The sequence below is a fragment of the Corvus moneduloides genome, chromosome 8 (assembly GCF_009650955.1).
Source record: "Corvus moneduloides isolate bCorMon1 chromosome 8, bCorMon1.pri, whole genome shotgun sequence".
Classification (NCBI taxonomy): domain Eukaryota; kingdom Metazoa; phylum Chordata; class Aves; order Passeriformes; family Corvidae; genus Corvus; species Corvus moneduloides.
Genome location: NC_045483.1, coordinates 33,856,386 through 33,879,841, shown reverse-complemented (window position 1 = coordinate 33,879,841; position 23,456 = coordinate 33,856,386). Strand labels below are relative to the sequence as shown.

Sequence of the window (23,456 nt, the reverse complement as noted above, 5' to 3'; positions counted from 1 at the left end):
AAAGGAGCGGTGGTTGCTCAGTGGTCTGGGACATGATGCTTCTGAATTTTTCAGTGTTCTGGAGGGTGGAGGTTTTGGTAATCCAGAGAGTCATGGTGTCAAATTCATGTCCCCTCTCTACAGAAAGTGAGAAGAGCAGCAGTTATTGCTGATCAGACTTATTACGGTGTCTGTTGGTCTGTCAGACTTGCTGCTGTGTTGTTAACAGTACTGTACATATTAATAACAAAAAAGCCAAGGACCATGCAGACTGTGTTCCAGACTGTAAAACTGTTAATGTGTCTCTGTTAACGTTAGGAAGTTGAAATACTGTGGTTTTTGAAGTATGTGGTGGCCCAGCCCCTTGGTGTAAGTAGGGGCTTGTGACAACTTGGTGATGACCTTGTTCAGAAAGGCTAGAACAGGCCAAGGTTTCCCCTTGCCCCTCTTTCCAAATACAGCATAACTTTATAAATACCTTGTTAGCATTTGCATGCTGAGAACCTCTCAATGCCAGAAAAAACCTCTGGTGAACTTAAATTAATTCTGTTCCTCTTGCCCGGAGGCATATCAGAATGAATCTTTCTGGATTCCTAATGTGGAAAAGAAATTTATCCCCAGAGGAGAAGGGTGTGCCAGTCACCCACCATCCAAGCGTGATTCCCAGGCCGTACTCAAACTCCTGCAGTTATAACTTTGCCTGATATTTTTTTTTTTTCCCCCGATTTATGGTGATATTCTTGAATTACAGGAACACAGTGTAGAGATGAGATTTTGTCTTTTTAAACTGGCTTTGAAACACTGAAGTACGCTGTGCCTGCTGTGTGAAATAAAATTTGGGGAGGGGGTTGTTTGCTCTGTAACCTCCTCATTGATGATGGTACGAGGTCATTGCAAATGTCACTGCAGAAACAGTGCTTGTCTGTAGGCAATCCGTGTCTGGATGCCCTCTGGCTGAGGGGGATTTGCTGGGTTCTTATATTCCTGAGTAAATACGATTGCAGCTGGTGCAGTGTCCTGCAGTGTTGTAGCAAGGCTGTGACCTGTGTTCCTCCTGTTTCCCTGCTCTGTGCTCATTTAGCTACTGCTTTCCCAGCTGTGCTTTGTGCGTGTTTTTAGTTTCCATTGTTGACTGTTTCTCCTCAGAAATGAGTGATTTTGATGTTTAGTCTGAACTTGATGTAAGTGTTCCTGGTTTGCATGTCTGCAACAGTGGTCTGCTTTTCCACTGAGGATTTTTTTGCCTCCAGAGCTCTTTATGGATTCTCCTCGTATTTGTCTGGACAGCCACTTACACTGCTCCCAGCCAGCTATTTTAGTGCTTCCCTTAATGCTTTCTCAAGGGCTAATGCGTTTTCACTGCCCTGCTGGGAAAGCACGCAAGGTTGGGCTGTCCGGGTCAGTTCCAGAGCGCCATCAGGGCTCCTGCTCCCCAAAAGGATAAGCTGTTTGCTTGGAAGTGCCTGGACCTCATACCTAAGCTCATCACCTTGCTGCTTTGTCTGATTTTAGCAATAAGCTTTGTCTGCACTAAAAAACAAAACAAAACAAAAAAAAGAACACCAAAAAAACCCCAACCAACCCGTGGAAAGAGGGATCTGCCTTTGTCTCGTGAGAGCATTTGTGGATGTGCAAGCTTTTAGCAGAGCCTGTTGAAAAGAGTTGTGACAAGCAGCTGCAGCAGCTAGTTGTGGTTCACTTACAAGTTGTTTGCATCCAGTACCACCCATCAGCAAAGTAGCGGTGAGCAGGGAGGGATGAAAGCAGCTGATTGTCATGGAGGCCCAGCCCTGAACCACTCTTCCTTTTTGTCTGGCCCTTTCCAGTTTGTTGATAGGTATTTTGGGATGATTCCAAGCTGCACGTCCCAGACTGCAGAGCTGTGAACCCAGCAGATTCCACAGGCTTAGAAAACCAGGCAGAGTCCTACCAGCATGGCAGCTGGGGAAACTTGTTCTCTCCATTGTTTGTTCACCCAACACAGCCAAAATAATTTTTTATAAAAAAGAGGGAGAGGGACTTTTGTATGGACACATAGTGACAGGCCAAGAGGGAATGGGGTCAAACTGCCAGAGGGCAGGGTTAGATGGGATGTTGAGAAGAAATCCTTCCCTAGGAGGGTGGGGAGGCTCTGGCACAGGGTGCCCAGAGAAGCTGTGGCTGTCCCAGGTCTGGAAGTGTTCAAGGCCGGTCTGGATGGAGCTTGGAGCAACCTGGTCTACTGGAGAGTGTCCCTACCCATAGGAGGGAGTTGGAATGAGATGGGCTTTAAAGTCCCTTCCAACCCAAACCAGTCTGGGATTCTATGATTCTCTCTGGCCTCTTAAGGCTATCCCCATACAGGAGCAGAAACCTGGGATTCCCAGTTGAAAGAGCTTTAGGTCATAATTAGCATTGGATCAAAGGAAAAGTCCTGGTTCCCAGGGCTATGTAGTGCAGTGAGAAAGCATTAAAAAGGTTCTTGGAAAGAAAGTGTGGGGAGTATCTGATTCTGTGTGAGCTGAGCCAGCCTCCTCAGTTGGATTGAAAGCATATGTCTTGAAGTATGTTTCGAAGTCCTTATCTTGATGCCTGTCGCTTCATGGCTTCTCCACAGAGGCTATTTTGCTCTTTTTTGTGTGCATATTCAATTTTCCAGAGAAGAATGGTTCAATTTTCATTAACTAACTGAGGCTGTCAATGAAAATACAAACTGTAAAGGTGTCTCTGACAGCTTGTATAATTCAGAGCCAAATTGTAAATTGCATTCTTCTAGACCACTGAACACCTATCACAGTATATTAAACCCAGTTTAATTGATTTGGAAAAGCTTTAAGGAAGTGATCAAGCTAAAGATCTGTTACTTTCCATTCCAAACCCTTCTCTTCTAGGATAATCTCTTTTCCCAGGACTGTTTATTCTTAAATGGCCTTAATGACTAGAAAAGTGATCATTTTCCTAGTAATTTTTTTCTAGTGGTTCATTTCCAAGGCTTCTCAATCTCTAAATATGAGTTAAACCTCAGCCTTCACATAGGAAAGAAGTGTGAACTGAAAACACTTTGCAACATGTGTATCTCTGATGTGTGGTTTGCAGCTTTTAATTGGGCAAGAAGTTCAAATCGGCCTTTTGGGACAGGCTGTTGAAAATGGATTTGTTTTGTGTTGGATCCTCCTTGTGTCTTACTCTTTGGATGGAGGTGCGACAGTTTCTAAGGGGAAAAAACCTGTAGGTAGAGGTGTAAATGCAGTATATGTTCTGTGTTTTTAAAATAAATTAACAATACTTGAGCTGAAACAATTCGAAAAATTGCAATTAAAATCCTACTAAAACAAGCCTTGTGATCTGGGGGATAGAAAATTTATAGAAAACAGTATTTTTAAACAGAGGTGGAATTAAATGTTTGGGTAATCCTGGTTTATCACACATCCTGGCAGTGGTTAACTTGATAAGTTAGGAGAAGTCTTAGGTCTGTTTTTCTTGAAGATTCTTAAGTGATTTTAACTTGGATGCCTCGACTTAATAATTATATAAACTAAAGGTGGGTTTGTGTGTAGTGCGTGTCCATAAACCCAGTTTTGACTGGTTTTGCCAAGCCAGAGGAGGGAGGTTCGGGAAGGGACAGAGTGGATTGGTGCTGAAGGTGGCCTGGCCACGGGCACTGCCGTGGCACCTAAAGGGGAGCAGCCCTTCCCGAGGGCATCCAGCCTCTTGTCCCCCCAGGCTCAGCCCGAAGGAGTGACGGATGTGACTGAGCTTTGAGGGTGGCACTGGCTGTGAGATGAAGCATCAACTTCAGTTCATAGCTTTCCTAAAACCTCATCTGTTTGTGCCTCTGTTGTGCTTTCATGCATTTGGGCATAATTACACTGAGTTTTGTAGCACAGCAATGCTGTGCAGGAGGTGCTCAAATGAATAGCTCTGAGCTGTTGGGAGATGCTGTTGCAGTCATTCCCTTTGTCAATGGTCAATTAAATGAAAACCTTTTGATCTCTGGGCTTCCTGCTTATCTTGCCAGAGATGACCGATGATGAAGCAGTGAATGTTCCAGTCAGCCCCACTTGCTGCCAAGGCTGGGGTCTGGGGAGCAGTCCCACAGGTGATAAAAGCTTCTCCTCCAGAGGAGCGAGGAGCAAGTTTGTGTTTCTGAAGCCATGCACAGAATGCTGCAGGATACCCTATGGCTGCTGCTTGTGCTCTACGGAAGGGGTCAGCCCCACTTTCCTGTGGTTAGGGGGATGGAGCACCTCTGCTGTGAGGAAAGGCTGGGAGAATTGGGATTGTTCAGCCTGGGGAAGAAGAGTTTTGGGGGAGAATTGGGATTGTTCAGCCTGGGGAAGAAGAGTTTTGGGGTAACCCAGTTGGGGCTTTTCAGTATGTGGAGGGAACCTACAAAAAGAGAGACTATTTAGAGGGGAGAATGGCTTTAAACTGCCAGAGGGCAGGGTTCGACAGGATGTTGGGAAGAAATTCATCCCTGTGAGGGTGAGGAGGCCCTGGCACAGGGTGTCCAGAGAAGCTGTGGCTGCCCCTGGATCCCTGGCAGTGTCCAAGGCCAGGCTGAGCTGCACAGGGCTTGGAGCAGCCTGATCTACTGGAAGGTGTCCCTGCCCATGGGAAGAGGGGGTGGAACAAGATGATCTTTAAGGTCCCTTCGAGCCCAAACCATTCCAGGATTCTATGATTCTATGACCTCCTCCTCTTGCAAATAGACCAGGTGAGATGAGCTGAGAAAAGCTGAACCGGGAAACCTTCAGAACTGAATTTAACACACTGTTTAAGCGTCAGGTTCAAAATTAACGTGTTTGTGTTCTTCCTGCACATTATTAGTGTGTCAATAAAGATCTGCCTCTGCAGAGCACTGTGCTTTAACTTCTGCCAAGTTGCCTCTCCAGGCACGTACCTATGGCACACAGGAGGTGAGCGTTGCACCATCTTCTCTTTCAGGGCACAGGAGGGAGGCTATCCTGCAAAATAAGTAAAAGTACATCATTAACCAAAGGATATTAAACATGAACGTATAGGGATATTAAGTTTGCATGTAAGCATCCTTGATCTGTGGTCTGGTGGCACAATGAAATGGAGTTCTTTAATGGCTTTAAAACATTCATATGTTTTTGTTGGAATCTTTTTTGTTTCCTTCTGTTGCTCTGCTCTTGCCAGGGAACATAAGGGATTTAGAAGCCAGAGTTGCACAGTAACAATCCTTATGGCAGGCAGTGTATCCAGGGGGGGAAATGTCAGGCATCCACCCTTAATCAACTGGAAGATTCTTCCAGAGCTCCATGAGATGTATGTGGGACTAGCAAAAGGATTGATTTTTACTGTACTAATCACACCTGGTACTGAACTGCTGCAAACTGTGAATGTAGAAAGCAGGGAAGAATGCCAAGCTGAGTGTTCTACACTTTGGTATTTCTTCCAGAAAAAAACTGGCCAATGTTAATTGGCTGCAGGTATTTGTAGCCAAACTTGCCATTTTCTGCTTAGGACCCAAACTTGTGAAACTCAGAGTATATACAAAGCTTGTCTGGCACTTCTGGGCAGCACTCTTAAACTTCCCTGCTAAGTGCCTCATAAAGGATTAAATCCTAAAGCGAGTTTGGTCTCTAGGCTCCCCCTGTAAGGCTCGTAATCCAAGAGAAGGAACTGCTTTTTGTCTTTCAATGGTTGGACTGCCTGGACGTGACTTTGTGGGTGCAGCCTCTTGCTGTCTGAGAGTACTTACCTTTCTGTTCCACCACTCTTTGGACCAAACCCAGGTGTAAGGTTAGCCAGAGAGATGAGATTTTTTTTTTTTTTTTTTTTTTTTTTTTTTTTTTTTGTGTTGTGCTTTCCTGCAGGGAATTGATGGTGTAGGACTACTACAGTAGTGGGATGTGCTGGGCTGCTGTGGCTTGCAGGATGTTGCACCTCTCAGTATTTCACCTCCCAAGCTGTGCGTGTGCTGGCGCCAACTCTGAGGTCTGCAAGAGCCTGCTGTGTCTTTTCAAGAGCTGAAAGTGAGGTTCCCTCGTTTCGGAGTTTATTTCCCTGGAAAACCAGTGTGAGTTGGCTGCTCCCCAGCACGCACCGAGGCAGAAGGAACTTCCTTGCACTTGCAGGAATCTCGCTTCATAACTCTGCTTATTATTTCATTCTTGGTGCTGGAAGTGCAGGGGTGTGTCAGTGAGGTGCTGTTTCCTCACCGGGAAGCTTTTTGCAGTGGGAGGAGAGGGGCAAGAGCTCTCGTTTTAAATTGCTTCTAATAGAGACCAAAGGAGTTGCCTGATGGGGTTGGTAAGTGCGAGAGGAAGAAAATCAAACAGGAAACCAAACAACAAAACAACAGCTAAGCTGCCCTGGAGAAATCACTGAGGGGAGTCCATCTGATGTCTTCTCTCTTAGTTACGCAGTTTTCAGCTGTGAGTGGCTGAGAGAGAGAAAATCCCTGAAATTTGTGAGCTCAGAATTCACTGAATTCTTCAAACTTCTTTTTTTAAACAGTGGTTGACAGCCCCCTTAATTTAGATAAGAGAGTTATAAACCTTTTCAGTAAGACTCAAGTGATGAATCTGGAAATTAGGGAAAGGAATTTAGTTCTCAGGTTTCAAAGCTGACACAGGTTTAAATGCATCCTAATGTTTTCTTTGGGTTCTATGTTTCAAGCCTTCAGGATTCAAAGGAATTTAAATTCTCATCTTTTTTTTCCCCAGTAACCATGAGGATTGTATTAAATAAGTGGAATCCAAACCATCCTACTCCAGTAAAGGAAAAATACTTTCATAGTGAAACTGTGATCTGGCATCACAAACTGTCGGGGAGATGTTCCAGCCCTGCTTTGTGTTGCCTGCCAGAAGTAGGAAGGACTGTGTGAAGGTTGGATGAGAGGGAGCGTGGGGGTCTGGTGTACCCTGCCTATCATCTGTCTCCTGTTAGGAATAGGGTAATTCTCTGCAAGTTGTTGACACTTGCAATAAAATTAAGAGTATAGACCGAGAGAAGGTTTTGGTTTGGGGTTTTGATTTGGTTTTCAGTTGGGGGGGAAGTGATGTGGATGGTGGCAAGGGAAGCCACCTGTTAAAAGCGATTGATTCTGCTTGACTGATGTGCTTAGCATGTCAGCTCAACTTTTTTCCCTTTCATTTCCTCCTCTTCCCTCTCTTGTCTCTCGGAGGCTCAATCAAAGCCATCAAATGCAGTGGTGTTCCTGCTGCAACTCCTTGTATCAGTATCCCCAGAGCAGCAGTAATGCCTGGGAGAAAGGCACAATGAAGGATGAGGAACAGTTACTTCATCCCTGCTTTTTCTGCAGAGAACTAATCTCCTTCCTCCTACCCATTCCTCTTCCTGGACACTGTGGATTACCTGCTTCTTTTTAGGCAGATGGGCAAAGGAAGCAGGATGGAGAAGGGAGTATTTATAGTTCACCTCCTGTTTATGTTCCCTTCCTAGCAGATGTGATGGAGCTTTGTACTAATGCTGGAAGAAGAGCAAATTCAGGCAGGAATGAGAACTGAGGCAAATGAAGATCATTTGCTGATGTGTAGGTCATACAAAGTGCTCTGGAGTATATGGCTTGTGGCCATCACTGCAAGGGCACAGCTCCCGGGTACAGAGGCTTCCCCCCCTGCGTTCCCTCTCCAGCCAAATCCCCGGGGCTTTGCATGGAGGCAGTGGGAGCAGTACCCTTGTGCGAGCAAGGGATGTTTTATCACATCCCAGACTCCCAAACAGCAGCCCAGTGTATGCCTTGAGGGAAGTACTACACGGTTGTGTTGGCTATGTGAATATATCCAGAGGCCGTAGCGAGAAGCTGGAAAAGTCCTTCCATACAGGGTTGCAAATCCCTGGTAAAGTTTGGCTCAATTTCAAAGGATGATTGAGATTTTTTTTTTTTTTTTTTTTTTTTTTTTTTTTTTTTTTTGTCTCAAAGAGATATTCTGGAAGTAGGCAGTGATGTCCAGATACCTCAGAAAGAAAAGAAAAGAAGGGGGTGAGAGATGCAGGCAGACATCTCCATGGGTCTGTTCTGATCCCTTTGGAGATGTCTGAGGAAGGCGGGGAGGGTGCTGAGGGGGAATTAGTGGGAATCAGCTGAAGTTGGCAGGGCGGTGCCTGGGCGCTGGCAGCAGCTGGCTCCCTCGTAAGGCGCCGCCATCTTGCCCTCGCCACGCCACTGCCCTCAGAGGCGCGTGAGGGGCTGCTGTGGGCTGGGAGGGTCCTGTGAGTGCCCAGAGCCCTGTGCTGGCTCGTTTCTGGAGGGTTTTCTTAGCAGACTGGTTTTGTGGTCACTGGATGGGTTGCCTGGGACTGGGAGGGGTGTCTGGTGCTGAGGCGTCTCTGAAGGCTGTGTGGGCTGCCTGGGGCTGAGGGGTATCTCTGATATCTGTGGGGCCTCTCAGGGGGCTGAGAGGTGTCTAGGGTTGAAGGGTCTCTGACCTCTGTGAGGTATTTGGGGCTGAGGGGTCTCTGTGTAGGGTACCCAGGGGATGAGGGGTCTCGGCATGTACTGTCTGGGTCTAAGGGGTCTCTGAGCAGAGGTTGATCCTGGATAAAGGGTTGGGTTAGGGGGGGAAGTGTTCATTTCAACCTGTGTCTTGATATTACCTGCTTTAATTGGCAGTAAGTCAACTTTCCCTTAGTCCACTCTGTTAAGCTAGTGGGGAGTGGTGACTGATCTCCCTGCCTTTATCCTTTTATCCTGTATCCTCCCATCCTGTTCCTGAGGAGTGAGGGAGCAGCTGGCTGGGCAGCTGGCCCCAGTCAATCTACCACAGCTAAAAGTACTTAAATCAAGTTAGAGCTTATGTGCTGGTGCAAAAACACTGGCTGTGTTGGGAAGTCACACATCACATCCCTTGGACAGCAGGTTTCTGGTCAGGGCATGGTTTTGCCTTGAGTCTCCTTTACTTTGCAAACAGCTGGTGTGAAGGGGAAGGAAAAAGGGAGGACAGAAGGGGACTTGGTAACTGAGGATCGAAGTGCTGTTTAGGAGAAACTAAATTATAACAGATTGAGTACAGGAGCAGAAGTGAGGGAAAGACGGATAAATGGAGCCCTTCAGCATGTTTGAGGTGGGTGGCTTGGGTTGCTGCGGCTGCTTGGGGAAGCTCGCAGCAATTTTTGTCACTGAGATTTCAGCCTGGAGGCTTTAGGATAACCACTTTTAGAGCCAGGGCAGACATTCAGTGTTTCATGTAGTGAAAGTCAGGATAGAGAGGAAAATAACTATTGCTTGTTGGAAAAGGTGAGCTGGTTTGTATCAGACTTAAGGCAGCCTTCTTTAAAGGAGGCCCTTCAGAATTTGTAAAATAGATGTTGCAGGGGACACTTACAAATGTCTCTTAAATGCTTCACTTGTAATGAGACATTTTTACGCAGAGAATGCTCTGTTTTTCACAAAAGCTTTGCAGTTCTTGCTGTGCTGGTACTCCAGGTAATGAGTTAGCAGCATGTTTTATTTGGGTTCTAGAGCAAGATGTTCACCTTTTTTCATGCTTGGGGTGTTGTGGTTTGGGTTTTTTTCCTGGACAACCTCTTTTCTAATTTTAATTAGGGTTTGGAGACTCAATCTCCTAAAGTCGTTAGCATTCCATCATTGATAATTACATACCTGGAGAACATGGGGGGTGCTCTCTCTTTTCCCATCAGAGAGCACTCACTGTTAGCTAAAAGGTTGATTTTTCCAGCAAGCCTTTGGTTAACTTTGTCCCTGATGTAGTACTGAGAAAGCCACATTAGGACTTACAGAAATGCTGTTACTTTTACCTTTGGGTTGTCTAATGTAGACCTGGACAAGGCTGGAGGAAGCATTAGTTTTAGATAGAGGACTGGGACTTTTTTCCTCTTGCTCCTTTAATCATTCTGGGAGTGCAGCTGCTGCATAACTCTGAGCCTCTTAACATGCATCTTACTGCAGATAAGGCAGGAAATGAATGGACATGGAAAGTGAATTCCTGCGTGTGTTCTTGTGAGACACAGAAAGTTATCCTAGTGCTTAAAGCTTCTCATTTCAGTGATCCTGCTTTGGTGCTTTTTACACTCCCAAGCATCGCTTATTTTGGGAGAGGTGGACAAGTCTGTCTCAACTGAAATTTGGATGCAGTTATTCCACACTTCCTTGCTGAAAGAGGAGTGAGCTGTTGCCTGAGGGACAGATCTGGTCAGTAAAGCTTGAAAGGAATTCCTCTCTCTGCCCTGCACTGCTCCGATCCCCAGCTTCAGCCTTCTGACATCTTTATGTAGGAAGCTGTTGAACTGCAGACATCGGATAATGGGTTCAAACATTTCTCTCTATCTCAATTTTAAAACAACAGTCTCCCTTCAGGAATAAAAATGAGGGATGACTCCTTAAACTCTTGCTAACCTTGGATGACATATCGTGACATTTCGGTCTCTGCTCAGTTTTGAGTTCATTTGTTCTTTTTTTTCCCTTCCTACCCAGTAGAGACTGTTTCTGTAGATAAGGAATTGTAGCAGCAGCACGTATCGCACGGCACCCTTCAGAGCTGCAGGAGGGACAGATCTGTGTGTTCTAACAGCATCTCTCCTGTCAAATGTACTGGCAGCACACTGCTGGGGAGGGGGGTGTTAATGAAGCAGGGGTTCAGCCCATATTGGGATGCAAGAATTATCCAAGGGGTGAAGTCTGGGGAGACCTCAGCTTTTTGATGAGTCACCTAACATGCCCTGTTTTTTTCAACCTGTTTTGCCTTATCCCTGTTCTTGTTGTATGAGTGCAGGAGGCTTCTGGAGTGAGCTTGTATCTGTCAGATACTCATAGCCTTAAGGTACAGTCTGTGCATGTGCTACCTAGTGATATCTTCCAGTTACATGGTTATTTTGCAGTGGGGTAGTGCTGGGTTTAGCAGGGTTTAGGATTTTCTGGGAGCTGTGTTTTTGGGCTGCTGTTCACAGCTGGTAGAAAGGCTGGAGTCCTGCTGTGCACTGTTTGAAAAATGGATGATTAATGTTGTGTAGGGGGGGGAGTGAAGCAGTAAAAACATATCAGTGCTAGCTGTACTGTGGGATCAAGTAAAACAGGTCTATAAGTAGTCTTCGGGGTAGTGCTCTCTGACTGAGACACTCCCTGTGTGAATTCTGCCTGCTTGTTATTGTATCTGATACTATTTTTAGAAGGATTAAAATTCCTCTCCTTAGGTAAAAATTGGTTCTGAAAATCGATTTGCATGTGGTACCACTTCTGATCCCTGAAGCTTCTGACTTTGTTAATAATACAATAGTAATGCCAAGACAACAGAGCTGGATTTGTACAGGATGTAGGGCTGTAGCTGTGTTTTTCTCAGATAGTTTTCAGTATAAAACCTGTTTTTCTTCAGGTGGGAGGGGTAGCACATGGTGTCAGAGAGTCAAGAAGATTTGCTTATTTCACTTGCAAAAAGGCAAATTTGCCCTTTGGTTCCCAACACACAGGCGGTTTTTACAACATTACTTTTGCTGAAACACGCAACTTCCTGCTGAAGTTACAGCTGTTTGGTGCCCACTTCTTTTCCTGCATGCTGACTGTCTGATTTGACCCTGGGAAGCTGAAAATGCACTTGAAAGGAGGCAAATTGAAAATGACTGATTTTCATTGTCAAAACTGATAGAAATGAAGTGTAAGTACACTACATACCACAGTGAATTTCTAGAGCTGTCAGTGCAGTGGCCATCAGGGCCAAAGGTTCCTACTTTCAAGAAAGATTAGTAGAAACTATCCTTCGTTCGGATATCAGGCTTTAAAGGACAAGTGAAGTAGCAATTAAAGCCATTTTAAGTAGGTTATCAAAGGTAACCTCATGAAATACAGAGATTTGGACCATTTGGCAGAGAAATAATCAACAACCTAGGTTTTGTTTGCAAGCTTCATTAGAAATTTACTTAAGTCCTCCCTGTGAGATACTTTTTCTTTGCTGATTGCTAAAATACAGCTGCTAAACCTATATTTCTATAAAGGTATCCCAGACCATAGGAATGTCCAAATTGGACAACAGCTCTTGAAAAATCTGAGGCTAGCCACTGAAATATAAACCACCAGAGAGAGGTGAGAGCTGGTGTGTTACGCTTTTTTCTGGTTTACAGTTGGGCTGGTTTTTGCCAGAGTTGTAATCTCAGTGTTGGGGAAGGATTAGTGTATAACCAGTGTAATATAATCAAAAGATAGACTTTTAAATCAGTCTGATTCTAGATTTTTCATGGGCAAATGGGTCTCTTGCTTAGTTTGCAGAACCTACAACCCATTCATGTGGTTTTTTCTTATTGGGCTGTTGTAGTTTCTTATTTTTATAGCTCAGTATTGCAATTCTTGTTTTTTATGTTGGAACAATTTGTTCTTCTATGCACAGGCAGTTTTACTACTTTGTGTCTCGGAATTTGGCTTCCTTCTGTAAGGACATGAGAAAAGTAATGTTGGCATGGAAAACAACCAAGGAGAATGAACCTGTTAATCCACAACTCTGTAAACATCCCTCTTGGTTATGCAAAAAATTTCTTTTTCTTACCCTTTAAAGACTCATGCTTTGATATGATTTCTACTGTGTCTGTGTAGTAAGCTAAACTGATGGACCACGTGGCTTTAAAAATACATGTTACATTAAGGAAAACAAATCACAGCTGTTCTCAGTTCTCAGCTACGTGTGTGGAGAGAGAGGTGTGTAGAGGTGAACTTGGCTGAGGGGGGAAACCCTGTGGCGCGACAGATGGGAAGGGAAGAGGCTGTTCCTGACAGGTGCTCCTGGTTTGCGGCTGTCCCTGCTGCGGATCGAGGAAGTGCCTAGCACGGGCACGGGGGAAGGGGCCGGCGGGAGGGACGGGATCAGGAGGTGGCCCTGGGGTGCGAGCCTGCCAGACTCTGAACATTTGCCCTTTTTGCCGTGCCTGTGTTTTCCAGGTGCATCAGCGGCTGTCTCCTTGGCAGAGCGTGAGAGTGGTGTATTGCAGTACCGTAGTGCCCTCTGATGGTGAGTAACACGTGCACCAGCTCCTGCCTCACTGGACTTAGCCCTAACTTACATTTCATTCCCTGCCCCCTTTTCTGGTTGAGGCTTTTTTGGCTGGGCAGCAATCCAGTTTGGAGCTTAAGGAAGTGACACAGAACAACGTCAAGAAGAATTAAGGCAATGGGCAACTTTTCTATGAACTGTCCTTACAAAACTGGACAGGCTTTGTAAAGAAAGATGGAATTGCATGCAACTGTCCAAATCTTTTTGCCAGACTTCTTTCTGATGTAGCTGTGAGCCTGTATGATCCTTACCCTTCAAGGTACTGTCCTTCTTGAAGGAAGCGCCAGAGGCTGGAGCCAGGCTCTGTTCAGTGGTGCCAACCTCTAGGACACAAAGGAAAGGGCAGAAACTGATGCACAGGAAATTTTCCCTGAACATGAGGAAGAACTTCTCCTGTGCACTGGAGCAGATGGCCCAGAGAGGCTGTGGAGTCTCCCTCACTGAGGACAGATACTCCAGAACTGTCTAGACACAATCTTGTGCCAGGTGCTCTGGGATGTCCCTGCTTGAGCAGGGAGGTGGCACCAGAGCACCCGCTGTGGTCCTTTCAGCCTGACCCAGTCTGTGGTCCTGTGACTCTGCCTGCCCCCTTAACCTCATTTATGTAACAAAAGTGCAGTTCATGTCAGCTACGTGCCAAAATGGTCAAAAGCATCATTTGCTGCAGTGAGTAAGTTGTGAAGCCAAGTGTCTCAAACAAAGACACCAAGGCAATGTTATTCCTTTATTAAATCTGGGGCAGCTCAAACATTAAGCTTTTTTGATAAGGTTGTCAGAGCATAAAGCAAAAGGATGCACTGGTGGAACTTTAAAAATCTTGGTGTGCCAGAATACAAAGAGGAAAGGAGCAGCTTTCAGCTCACTGCCTGCTTAACATCTGCATGCTGTGCACAAGGAGTGGATCACTTGTGCTAACAGACATGAGCACTGAGTGGATCCTTGGCTTGTTAATAAGATCTGAAAGCTAATAAATGAAGGGTTCCTGCTTCCCCTGCCAGGATAACAAGTGTGCAAAGACAAAGAGAACATGACTGCTCTGGAGAGCTTACATGAAAACCTGGGGACTTAAACAGGTACAACTGTAGAGGACGTGTAAGGTTGAGAAGATAGTGTCTGTGTGTGCCTGATTTGATTTTACCTCTCCTTGTGTTATGCTTGAATATTTCTCTCATTATTTCTTCCAATAACTTGAGTTTTACCAGTAGCCAGTGTTCAACACTGACTTCTTCGGCCACACTTTCTTCTTTTACTATACTTTGTTTTGACCTCATGTGTTGCTCAAGTTGATCTTAGGCAAAAATGGAAATCTTAAAAAAAAAAAAAAATATATATATATATATATATATATACCCATGACCTGTTGCTGGTGCACATATGATTGAGTCAGAACTTTGTGGTGCTTGGATGGAACTCATACCTCAAAGCAACCCCACGCTTTATATAGCATCTAAAGCTTTTCAAATCCTCTGTGGTCTTATTTAGCACCATTCCTGGCTCGGCTGTAGGTGTCTGTAAGTGTAAGTGAAGCACACTTGTATAAAATTACTTTCTTTTACTTGTTCCATGCAATTAAATCTTGGCTTAAAATTTAGCTAGGGCAGATTAGCTGAAACCTTAGCTCTGTAACTAGTTGAGGTGCCAAATGCTTTGTCCACTTAGTAACTTGTGAAGTAGATGCAGAAGACACACAGGGCTGTGGGAGAGAAAAATGAGGCAGCCATATCACAGAGGGGCTTATTAATAACTTTTGCTGGAGTTGTCTGCTGCTGTCTGTTAGGTTTGTGCTATTGTGTCCTTCAGACTCCTTTCTTTTATTTGCCTCTGAGCTCTTCCTTTTTCAATGCAGTGAAAATCTGACCAGTATTACTTGTGTGGGAGGTGATGGGAGGATCAACCTGGAGTTATGGACTTTCCCCACCAGTGAATTAAGCTAGGAAATTACTTTTACAAGGGGTTTGCAAGGAAAACATAAAGCAGCTGTGTTTCCAGACTTACTGACCCTGTCTTTTGAGGGGGAATAATTTGGCCTTTGATACTTCACCTAAGCTGGAAATCCTAGTGAAAGGCTTTGTTTGTGCTCCTAATGCTGATGACTCCTCAAGTGCAGCTGGTCCTGGTAGGCACTTCCTCCAGAGCTGGCAGTCCTGGAGCTCTGGCTGTGGTGTGGTACCAGTGGGGATACATGGAAAAAGTGTCAATGCAAACACTGTTATCTCTTCTGCTCTGCAAAGAAATGGCCTCACTGCCTGTATTATCTAGGTAGCATTTTAAATTTAAAGAAAACCTGATAGCTGTCATAATAGCTGCTGCTAAGGAGCTCTAAATTCTCACTGTCCAAATAAATTAGCATTTTGCTTTATTTTTTTCCGGTAAATATCTGATTGTTGTCTCTGAATTCTATGCTTCAAAATGCTAAAGCTACTAAAATCCTGTCAACTGTCTGAGTCTTGAGAGTAGGCATTGATAGGTTTTCAAACACTGGGGCCTCTTAGGATGCTTTAGTCGTTTAGGTGTCCATACTTGGTTGCTTCCATCTAGTCTTTAAGGACTTGAAGGTAGCAATCCCTTGCAAGAGGGAAAAAGCCTTTTTATGCTTGATTCATTTCATGAAGGTGTGTGATAGTTGAGAATGAGAAGAGAATTCTTCTGGCTTTGTACAAGTGCACTTGGTACATCCTTTTAATAGCCATGATCCTTTATTTTTGGAAAGGTGTGTTGCCCTAAGACTTCTCCTGCTAGTTCCCTTTGGTAGTTAAAATAATATTGTCTTCATTTTTACTTTTGTTGACTCTGACTTACTGGTTTTGATGTTAGCTGCTTAAAATGACTTAGCATGTCAATCCATGAGTTCAGTGAGTTTAAGGAGACAGGAGTTGACCTAAGCTGCAACAGGTGGGGATACTGAGGCAGATGAGTTGTGGGTGGGTGTGACTGCACCATCCTTGAGACACAGCAAATGCTCTGAGCAATAAAAAAACCCCGTATGTTCTTACATAAGAAAGATACCTATAAAAGCAAGTAATTTTTAGGTGTGCTGTTATACCTTAGCAGCTACCTCACTTGAGGACAATTACAATGGTAAATTCAGTAAAGGGCTTAGGGAATATGAACTTATAACTTCTCTTTTCTGTGTATGGATGTCATGAAGCACAAGGAGCAGGTTGTGGCAGTAAAATAATAACCAGCTTACAGTTCATACAGGTCACTACCATGGATTTTAAAATGAATTACTGAAATCCTTAAGAATGCTTTCAGAAAAACTTCTGGCAGCTCCAAAGAAATTGAAAATCTTGTTTTATCTACACCTAAGTAGCGATGCCTGTCTGGAGAAGTACAAAGCATATTGATCCCATGAATTTTAGATGAAATGGCCTTGAGGCCTAAACTTGGAGTGCCGCTTTCCTACAGCCTCATGCTCCTGACTGCTTTCTTTAAATGTCTTGCCTCAGGACAAGGAGGAGGAAACCAGAACTAAACAAGGATAAAAATATTTGAAGTTGGTCCTTCCTTGATGTTTCCTAGTATACACAATCTGCCTTTTTCTCCTGAGCTATAAATCCTCATAAACAGCAGTGTTTTTGTCTTCCATAGTCCAAAATGCTTTTATTCTCAAAACCTAACCCAAACATACTGTGCTGCCATGTTATGGCTTTTAGATATCATGTTGCCTTTAGAATAAAGGTGACTGAGTTTAGTGTCAGTAACTTAAAAACTACAGAAAATGACTGCCATGTTACTGGAGTGGCAAGCTTGGCTATACCTCCATTTTTCTTTGGCCATGTCTCTTAGTAACATCAAAAGTTTAGTCCATTCAGATGACAATCAGGTTTGCCTCTTTCTCCATGGGACAAATGGAGAAGATCTGTTATCTTTTAATGATAAGCTTGTATTTTTGTTGTCTCTGTAGAAGTGACGGTGGTTTACCAAAACGGGTTGCCTGTGATTTCTGTGAGTCTTCCATCGCGGCGTGAGCGCTGCCAGTTCACCCTGAAACCCATCTCAGACTCTGTCGGGGTGTTCTTGCAACAGCTGCAAGCAGAGGACAGAGGAATTGATCGGGTTGCAATCTACTCAGCAGGTACTCTTGTTTACAAACTAATTGATTTACTTGCTTGCCTGCTGTTTTCACCCGGCCTTTTGCTTTTGAAGTAAAAGTTTGCTGTGATGTGAGTTCTTCAACCTTCCTGAAAAAGCAGAAGGTAGAAATGTCATTCCTAGAGTAAGAATATTGTGTAGTCAGAGCTGCTAAGGAAATCAGTCCTAATGGAGATGTTTTCTGGTGAGTGCCCTACTATTTAGTAGGAAAGATGCAAGCTATGCAACTGACGTTGATGTTCAAATCAGTTTGTAAGGAATTGGGTGGAGAAGGTGGTACAAGTGAAACAGTATCCTGCTTTAGCAATGGAAACTCAGTCATGTTTCCACCTTTCCTTGTCTTGGCAAAAAGTATCATCTTTTGGAAAGAATGGAAGCCCAACAGCTGGATTTGGGATGGTGTTACAACTTAGCCGTGGCATGTTCAAGTCCTTTGTTGCTCCTGCTTAATGCATCATCTGTGTTTTCCTTACAGATGGCACACGTGTGGCCTCCTCCACAGGCATTGACCTGCTTCTGCTGGATGACTTCAAACTGATCATTAATGATGTCACGTACCATGTCAGACCACCAAAGAGAGGTAAACCAGCCTGGTTCTGCTCAGCACTGGGAGTACATTTCAGTATTCAGCTCCCTGCTTCGTTGCAACATGCTTTATTAACTTGTTCAGGAGCATGAAGTGTTGTTTCTAAAGGGCAACCTTGTGGTTTCTAATCCTGCCCTTGGAGCCCAATTTAGAGATATCCAAGTAATCAGAATAATTACTAATGAAAAGCAGATATTTCATTCTGTTCAAAGCTAGTGCCCCCCCAGCCTCCAAGAGGAATAAACAAAGAAATATAATTCCTTTTAAATTCTAAGTTTTTCAAAAATTTTTTTTAATTACTGAAAAGTAATTTAATTTAACTCGTTCTGAGGGAATACAATACAAGATGGGAATTAGATTGAAACTTAGATTGTCTGGTTTGGAAGACTAAATTGTTGCTTCCCCTGACAGCTAACATTGTTTCCATTTAAGTGTGGTACTTCGACTATTGCAGATAAACCTCAAAACCTTGTTAGCTACCGAACAGTGAAATAAAGGAGACTGTGCCCTTAGAAGGTTGTGTCATGAAGAATCAGCTAGGAAGGGAAGGGAAACCAACCTATTTTGAGTCAACAAGAAAATCCATTTCAATAATATTCTTTGGATGTGTGTGAATTTCAAGATGTGAAAACCTGCAAGAAGATTTTGAGACACTTCAGTGTTACTGGTGGAGGCAGGAACTCGGTGTTTTTTTCGGCCCTCTACTCTTTCTTCTGGGCAGCTTCATAGCCTTCATAAAACACCAGGTTCTTGCATGCCTGTAGTTTTGTCTGAGGATTTAAATAAAAGGGATGGCTTGGGAAATGCTGTTCTGCTTGGTTCACAGATGGGGATTTTTATCTTCTTTATTGTTCTGTTTTTCTGGAATTGGGAGTGCAGTACTCGGTGAGATGCTCTTTCTTGCCTAAATGTGGGGTAGACTGACCTCTGCTAGAGATGATTTTTTCCCATCTCATTAAAAGCACCTTAACAGAAAGCTCTCCATTAAGATTGGATATCTAAACCACTGGGTATCATACACACAAAGAAGTTACTCTGCTCTGTCACCCATTGTGTACTGCTAAGTGAGCTCTGGGATCACCAAGGTTACAGGAAATTGTCTCCTAGGATGCACTTGCCAAGGAGATTTCTGTAGTTCGTGCTAAAATGAATGTGCCTGCAAATAGGCACTGAGGTTAGTTCTGTCAAACTTTTCGGCTGTTGCTTTTCCATTTTTACAAGATCACCTTGTATATTTGAAAATGTAAACACCAGAATACTGTAATTTTAAATAAGTACTTCTTGATGGTCACCTCAGTAGGAGCATTTGGATTTTTCTTCCTAGGGGAACAGGAGCCCTTTAACTAGAAGGAAATTGTGTATTTCGTGTGTCTTGGCACAGGCAACTGAGGCACTTTTTTTCCTTGAGCTGCTGGTGTTAAAACTTAAGCTGTCCATAGCTTTTTGAGTTGGTAAAATCATATTTTAATAACTTTAAGTACAAGCCCAAGGATGCTACAAAAATTAATTTATTTGGTTAATGTCAAAACCTTTTGCTTTAATTTCAAACTTGTTTTTTTCCCTGTGTAGTGTAACACAATACAAGTAGTCACAACTCCTTTATGAACTGGTATTCTCTAGGAATCCTTTTTGGTGTTTGAATGGAAAGATAAAGGTGTTTTTGAGTCATGGCCCTGTTCTTGTTTCTAAATACCAGAAGGGAGAAGTTCACTCCTTTGTAGGCAGCACAGCCAGGGGGGTGTTACCCACAGAGTATTGGGAAATGATTCTTGGCACTGGCACTCAAAATGCTGCTGATGAGACTGTTGTGGGGTCCCTAACCCATGATGCTCAGTTGCCACCGCCAATAATTCTGGTTGTTGGTGGTCTGTAGTCTGAATTCTGCCTGTGTCTTGACAGCTGGTGTGATGGATCATAGCTAGTTAGTTCATTTCTCTTATATATAAATATGATTCAGAAGCAGCTGTTGATATCTGGCCAGCTTTATAGGACATCTCTCTTTTCCTTGTTCTTACCAAATTTCAGGAATATCCAGTAATAAAGCCTGGTTTTCTTTTAAGGGACTTGTATTGTCTTAGAGTTTTGGAGCTCTTCCAAAGAATTCTTTGTTGAAAAGATAGTTCTGTTTGTTTCCGGTGCAGACTAATAGCGGTTTTCCAAGGGCTCTGTGGGTACAGGTGTATAAAGCAGCCTCTGTTTTTTCCTAGAGCTGTTAAGCCATGAAAATGCCACGACGCTGAATGATGTGAAGACATTGGTTCAGCAGTTGTACACAGCCTTGAGCATCGAGGAGCACCAGCTGAACAAGGAGAAGGAGCTGATAGGGAGATTAGAGGAACTGAAGGAGCAACTAGCACCTCTAGAAAAAGTAAGGAGTTTCTCAGTGTGTCGTATTTATCCTCCAAATGCAGCCTGAATGTATTTCCAAGTTTTAATTGGGTCCCTGGCATGCTTCAAATAGTTTTAAGATCACTGAACCAAGTGTTTACCAAACCATGTTTGCTTCTGGTTTCAGTGGAAATATTTTGTTTCCTTGCTTTAAGTAATCGGAAGTGAGCTTGCTAGTAAATAAAGTCTGGTGCTAGTGCAACAGAACATCTCTGAACACAGAGAAATAAATAATTTCCTGAGGCGTTCAGAGCATGCTTGGAGTAAATATAGTGACAAGATACTGATGGAAAAGAGGTTTAGGTTTGTTTGTATAATCATCATGCATAATCAAATCATGTTTCAATCCACTTAACGTTACTATTAATATAAGGGACTATTTTTACAACATTATTATCTCTTAACAATATTAACATAATGACTTCTGGGACTGCAAGGTGTTGTGTGTTTCTGCCTTCTGCAGGTAAGGATGGAACTCAGCAGGAAAGCAGAGAAGAGGACAACCTTCGTGTTGTGGGGAGGCCTGGCCTACATGGCCACTCAGTTTGGGATTCTGGCCCGCCTCACCTGGTGGGAATATTCTTGGGACATTATGGAACCAGTCACCTATTTCATCACCTATGGTAGTGCCATGGCAATGTATGCTTATTTCGTAATGACCCGCCAGGTAGGACTTGTTGTGCTGATATTGACACTTCACTAGAAGACTTTCTCTGGGCTCTGCTCCCTAGAAAAATAGCCAAGTTGTGCCTGTTAGAAGCTGCTTTGCCCCTTCCTTATCCTGTTGGAACCCAGATGCCACTTGATTAATTTGTGCTGGCCAGGGAGGTGGTATGTGGCTGTGGGGTATTCTGGTGGTGGTCCTGGCTGGTTGTCTTACCAGAAATGCTTTTCTGTGTTTGGTGACTGACTGCTGTAGCCAAACAGATTCATCTGCTGGCAGATATGGTCAGTACAGACAGGTATGGCTGCGTGAGGTACCTTCTGAGCTTCAAGGAAACCCATCCCTCTCACATGCCCGTGTTGGCCTTTTTAAAGACACCAAAGATCAGGCATCTTGTTGGAAATGCTTTTGTTTAGGCCTTTCACAGATCTGGCCTCCTGTCCAGATGAAGAATCTGTCTCTGGATCCTTGTAATTGTGAGAGATTCTCTACAGATTTTCTAGTGCAGGGTTTGTCTCACCACTTCCTAACCCCACCTAAATAAAGAGGAAGGGAGGGCTCAAAGTGTCCCTACTGTCACAAGGCCATCAGAACAGATGCTGCAGGTGTTCCAGCATGGTGTCCCAGGGGTCTGTCAGCTGCATCATTTCAGGGGCGGTGTTTATAGCTTTTTTCCCTCCTTTTCTCCCCACAAACTTGTCAGTACAGAATACGTTAATTCTTGTTCTCTCTGCATGGAAGGATTCACACCCTGGGGACAGGAGTAAGGTGATAGTAACTCACTGCTGGAGTGTAACAAATGGGTAGAGAAGCAAATGTCTGACTTGCTGGGTCTGGCTGGGATGGAGTTAATGTTCTTCAGAGAAGCTGGTGTGGTGCGGTGTTTGGCATTTGTAACCAAGACAGCCTTGATAACATATGAGTGCTTTTGCTGTTGCTGAGCAGTGCTGGTACAGCATCAAGGCCTTCTTTGGATTTTGTTCTTCCCTGGTTTGCCCCCTCCTAACCCCCCACTTCCCACCTCTGGCAATAGGATGGGGGTGGGTGAGGTGTTGTGAGGGAACACATCTGGGACACCTGCCCTGAACTGACCAAACTGATATTCCATACCATATAATGTCACCTTCTGTAATAAGTTGGGAGGGAGTTTCTCCAAAGCAGCTGTTCCTCAGAGTCTGGCTGAGCATTGGTCTGCTGGCAGGAGGTGGTGAGTGGTTGCTTTTGCATCACTCTTACGTTGTTGTGGGGCTTTTTTCCTCAGTTATTAAACTGTCTTTATAGTATTGTTTTTCTTGTTGTTTTCCTACCTTTGGATTCTCTTCTCTCTCCCATCCAGCTGTGGGGCAGTGAGTGACTGGGTGGGGGTTTAGCTGCTGGCAGGGATCACCCACCACTGTGCAAGCTTGGACCAGGCTTGTGCCTTCTGTCAGAAACTGATCATTCTCCCAAACGCACCTGAGACGTACTGTGCTGTGGCATCTTGTGTTGCCTCCCTGCTGTAGCTTTATTCCTATTTTCTCTCCTTTTTCTCTCCTCAGGAATATGTTTATCCAGATGCTAGAGACAGACAATACTTACTATTTTTCCATAAAGGAGCCAAAAAGACACGATTTGATCTAGAGAAATACAATCAACTCAAGGATGCAATTGCTCAGGTAACAAGAATTTTTCCAGAAACAACATAAAGAAATTACTGCTTGCTAGCTCTTCAATACTATTAATAGACACACCTCAAGCAAGAATGAATGTATTTTAAGTTTTCAGCCCATTTTCTTGTCACAGCCCCACTGCAGTCACTGATTTGGCTTTGATACTCCCAGGAACAGAATAGAACTGCTGGATGCATAAATCAACGTGAAACCTGTATCAGTCTTTAAGGGCCTTTCAGACACTGCTAGCAAGTCTTGAGTTGCTTCAGACGCTTTATGCCTCAGAGGAGTCTAATTCAAGATTTCTTTTTTCCTCAGCTCCTACACACCAGATGGATTTAGTGAGAAAAAAAGACTTGCATCCATTCAGTTCAGGACTTCCTGACACAGCACTTCAGTGCAGTCCTGGAAAATAATGTTCAGAAAATGTGGCTGTATTGTTAAAGTCAGTGGGGGCAGATTTCTCAGACTCTGGAGACAGATGCTTTTGACAGATTATCCACATTGTGGGATCTGTTCAGCAAAGGACTTGGATAGAGATACTTCCTTGTGTTTCTCAGAGCCTTATTGCAGAAGGATGGTGTGAGCAGAAAAAGCGGAGTTACCACGTTGTTTTTTGCTGCTCTCTATCATCCTTTATTCCCAGGCTCTAGAAATGACAGTGTAAGATATCCAGACGAGTTCCACCCCTGCCTTGGAGAAGGAACTGCATAAGGAAGGAGCCATAAACCATTCTGTGGTTTCTTATGCCATGCTGAATACAGATGCCATTGGATGGCCCTATTTTCCTGAAGCTTTTCTTCTAGAATCAACCATCCCTAATAATCTAGTTGGGATATTGCTTTGTGTTGGCTTTTTGTTGGCTTTTTTTTTTTTTTTTTTTTTTTTTTTTTTAAATATTCCAGTGAGTTTACAGGGATCCAAATCTTCCCTACCAAATTCCTTTAAGTGGCTGCATGCAGGCAAGTTCAGAGAAATACAGCTGAGAATGGTTTTCCCAAGTATGAGCCTGCAACTTTGTTTTACTCTTTGGAAAATTTCCTGCAGGACAGGGAGAAAACAAGGAAATGTGGGAAAGTTTTCCTTTCTCTAAAGGGAAATGGTATTGGGGGAAGTTGTTTTGGCTTGTGCTT

General features: G+C 43.8%; 1 protein-coding gene across 2 annotated transcripts in view; it reads left to right on the top strand.

The window, feature by feature from the left end:
* Positions 1–23,456, top strand: part of MCU (mitochondrial calcium uniporter) — a 77,017-nt gene that overhangs the window by 51,576 nt on the left and 1,985 nt on the right. For both annotated transcript variants that reach the window (XM_032116468.1, XM_032116469.1), the window contains exons 2-7: positions 12,830–12,899; positions 16,849–17,019; positions 17,512–17,616; positions 19,830–19,990; positions 20,474–20,677; positions 22,213–22,329. In XM_032116468.1, the coding sequence (XP_031972359.1) occupies positions 12,830–12,899; positions 16,849–17,019; positions 17,512–17,616; positions 19,830–19,990; positions 20,474–20,677; positions 22,213–22,329 (828 nt within the window). The remainder of the gene's footprint in view (positions 1–12,829; positions 12,900–16,848; positions 17,020–17,511; positions 17,617–19,829; positions 19,991–20,473; positions 20,678–22,212; positions 22,330–23,456) is intronic.